Source organism: Aythya marila (assembly GCF_965140915.1).
Source record: "Aythya marila genome assembly, chromosome: 1".
NCBI lineage: Eukaryota > Metazoa > Chordata > Aves > Anseriformes > Anatidae > Aythya > Aythya marila.
The window spans coordinates 122,493,680-122,497,332 of NC_139042.1; the positions used below are offsets into that span (position 1 = coordinate 122,493,680).

Below are 3,653 nucleotides of genomic sequence, written 5' to 3' on the forward strand. Positions count from 1 at the left end.
CTCTTAACTTTGACAAATCAGAAACTTCCTAAAGTCAAAACCTACAGGCCAGAGCTTGCTCTCTTCACCTTGTATTAATCAGCAGATGCTGACTTGTGAACGCATCGATAAAGGCGATCAAAGCAGTGAGTCATCACCAGATGATTCTGAAGGTTATCTGGCAGCTTATCTAAGCAGCCTGGCCTTGGTGTGAGAATCAAAGAGATGATTTGAAGCTGAAATCAATGACAGAGGGATTGTGCAACTTCCAGCATGCCTGCGATACATCACCGATGTAACAAGAAATTGAGTATTTTGCTTAGAGGTGCACAGCCTGCTGCTGTGAAAGACGCAGTGGTAACAGTGTGGTCTGATCTGGTGCCCAGGTTCAGGAGCACATCTCCACAAATCTCCCCACACCTCAGCTCTGCCCAGGTCCTTTTTTTTTTTTTTTTCTTCTTCTTCTTCAGAGCCACAGCCTATTTAAGCTGCTGAGGCTATTACCAACAAAGGGATCGACTCCCTTTTGCTGGGAGCACCCAAAAAGGTAAAAATAAAGAATGAAACTTGACGTGAGCCCTCAAGAGTTGCCCCAGGAGGAAAGGATCAGGCAGGCAGCAGCCCGTGAGAGGAAGGCACAGCGACCCTTCTTAGGGATAGCTTAGGGATATGGTTTAGTGGGGACTGTTAGTGTTAGGTCAGAGGTTGGACTCGATGATCTTGAGGTCTCTTCCAACCTAGAAATTCTGTGATTCTGTGACCCTGCACGCTTCCCACTCCTGCGTGGCTATGTTTCAGCAACCCTTGTGCTTTCCACTACAACACAGACAACCCATTTTCGGGCAGCCCGAAGCATAAAGCCTCAATACACCACAACACAGCCCCGCCTGGCCGGCGGGCGGCAGCAGGGAGCGCGGTCCCCTGATGGCGGCGGGGGCAGCGCCTGCCCCTAATGGCGGCCCCGCCCGCCGCGGCTGCGCGCTGCTGCCGAGCGAGGGCTGCACAAAATGGCGGCCGGGCCGCCCCCGAGCGCGGCTAAAGGGTATGGCCCCAACCAGTTCGTCTCGCTGCCGGCTGAGCTCGACCCCGTTGGTTACGATGCCTCGCCGGAGAAGCGGCGTGCTGAGGCTGAGCGCTTGGCTATCCGCGCCCAGCTGAAGCGGCAGTACCAGCTGCAGCTCAACAGCCCGAACCCGCCGACCGTCATCGTGAGTGTGGGGTAGGGGGGGAGCCGGGTATGGCCGCCTGGCAGGGGGGTCAGCCCCTGGGGTGTGGGGTGGTGCGGGCGGTGAGGCGCCTTCCCCTCCTCACGGTGACCTTGGTGTCCCTGCTGGCTGTAGGACGGGGATTTGTAGGCCGTGGTGCTGTGGCGGGGGCAAGTGGGGTCGTGAGACATGGGGCGCCTGCTGTGGGACCTGTGGTGTGTGAGGGCAGGGGCTCAGAGTTTTCCTTCCATCACAGGAAGATCCTGCCCTGCTCCGCTGGGTCCATGCGAAGACGCAGAATGTCTACCCTACCTTCCGCCCGACACGCCAGACGTCCTTTAGGGGAGCTTTGTTTGCCATAGGTCCGATCCTCTTCTGGATGGCTGCCTTTAAAATTGAGAGGGTGAGTCTGGTGGTGACACTGAGTGTGAGTGAACACCAGGTTGTAAAACTAAGATCCTTCTGGTGACTTATTATTGGGGTCCCCTTGCATCTAAGAATGCTTAATACCAATAAAGTAACAAGGGAAGGAAAGCTAGATCATAGTACCTATGATCGCAGAGGTGCCTAACAGGTTGCAAAGTCCTTCAGTGCTAAGAGTCCTGTATTGTACCCACAGCTATAGGCAGTCAGTGTCTCTGATCAGTATGTTTTGTTATAATAAAGCTTTTCATACCACTCACTGCGTAAATTAATCATACCAGACTACTATTTTCCACTGTTGGCACACTTTAGGTATGCTCACTGAATTAAAAAACGAGAGGGAGCTTATGGGTGGCAGGCCTAGCAAGGTCTCTGAATTGCTTGGCCATTTCTCCAGCCCCATGAAGCAAATGGGGAGGAGTATTTATGCTGAGTACCATGTCACATCTCACCTGGATTTTTGAGCTTTTGGACAGCATATCTTGCTTTTGTTCTAAATCCTGAAAGGTGGGTGTCAGAATCTGAGCAGTTGTGGGTCATTCTGAAGATCCTTTGCTATATAAGTAAGAAAATGGTAGGCAACTGGCAGACAGTGGCTGCTATTTTAGATCAAACCATAAACCAGGAAGCACCGATATCAATTGAAGTTAATAGAATACTTGTAATTAATATTATTTTATAGGATAAACCCAAAATACAGGCTTTAACAGACTTACCCAACATGTTAATACAGTTGCTTTTGAGACTTCAGATTTCCTGCAGTACTTTGTTGCACTGGTCTTGTTTCATATGCTGAACCATGCTTGCACTTAGCTAAAAAGTGTGGATTAGTATGTGAGTACTTGAAAATAAACCTGAATGTGTGTGAGAGACATCTAGATATATTTGCCAGGAAGTCCTTTAGCTAGAGTCTTTGATACAGTCTTCAGGATAATGCGTCTTGCGCTATTCCAGTTCCTTTACTGACGTTTGGGGATCTTTCTTTGTTTTACAGTAGTATATAAAGCACAGCAGTAGTCATGCTTCTCTCTGAGGAGTGATTGTTGTGTGTCTGGGAAGGCAGAAGAGAAATTTAAACTGCTAACTCTTGAGCATTTCTTCTGGATTATTCCAGCACAAGTAGTTCGGGCAATACCTTCTGTGTGCCATAACAGTACTCTTCTGAGGAATGGTACTTGACTGTCAAGTGAAGTACAGATGGGATGAAAGTGAAAAAAGGAACAATTAGGAAAGTTCCTAAGAAGTTTCTCCATAATCATGTTTTTAAACTAGATTATTCAGCCAGAAGGAGGAGATAGAGACTAAGTGTATAAATTAACTGGAACACAACTAGTTTGGTGAAAGATATATCAGAGCACTTGGTCTGTGCTGGCCAAGGAGAGGAGACTGATCTGCAGAGATCAGTCTGAGCATCTTTCCTAGCAGATAGGTGAAGGTAAATACCTTATTTGTTTTTATTTTTGAATTATGACTGCTAGCAGAATTTGTGCTTATGTGATGCTATCTTGCTGTATTCCAGGCTGAAACATTAGAGTAGCTTTTCTGTTAGCCTAGGCTGATTGAAGCTGCTTCTAATAGAATAATGATGAGTGTTCTCTCTTCCACAGGATCGTAAAGAGAAGCTTATCCGAGAAGGTAAATACAAGCGACCATTCAGTGTTTTTTAAGTTGCTGGAGTCGCAGTGCTGCTCTTGGGTTATGAATAAAGATGTACTGTATGCTGACACTTGTCCTTCATAAGAATAAATCTTAATTGCTCATTGGTTGGCTTGCATCTTTAATAATTACAGAAAGTACTACAGTGTGGGATCTTTATATCTAATACAAATAGATATGGAGGGGATGTCCTGAGCTCACCAGTTAACTCCTTCGGTCTGCATACAAAGGTTCCTTTTAAACTGTGGAAGTTGCTGCTGTCAGAGCAGCTTGGGCTGAAGTTTAAAATTAGTAGCAGGCTAAATAATTAAGCAATCTCACTGTAGTTTCCTAAAGAACTACTGCTCATGTACCAAGTATTTCTTCTGGTGTTGGTTTAACTACGTAGAT

The 3,653-nt window shown here is 46.9% G+C and overlaps 1 protein-coding gene across 1 annotated transcript; it reads left to right on the forward strand.

Moving 5' to 3' along the window:
• Window positions 1-949: 949 nt before the first annotated feature.
• On the forward strand, window positions 950-3,369 carry NDUFB4 (NADH:ubiquinone oxidoreductase subunit B4). Its single transcript, XM_082751698.1, has 3 exons — window positions 950-1,187; window positions 1,441-1,587; window positions 3,215-3,369. Exons 1-3 carry the CDS (start codon window positions 987-989, stop codon window positions 3,272-3,274), a joined length of 408 nt encoding a protein of 135 aa, XP_082607824.1. The 5' UTR covers window positions 950-986; the 3' UTR covers window positions 3,275-3,369.
• The last annotated feature ends 284 nt before the right edge of the window (window positions 3,370-3,653 follow it).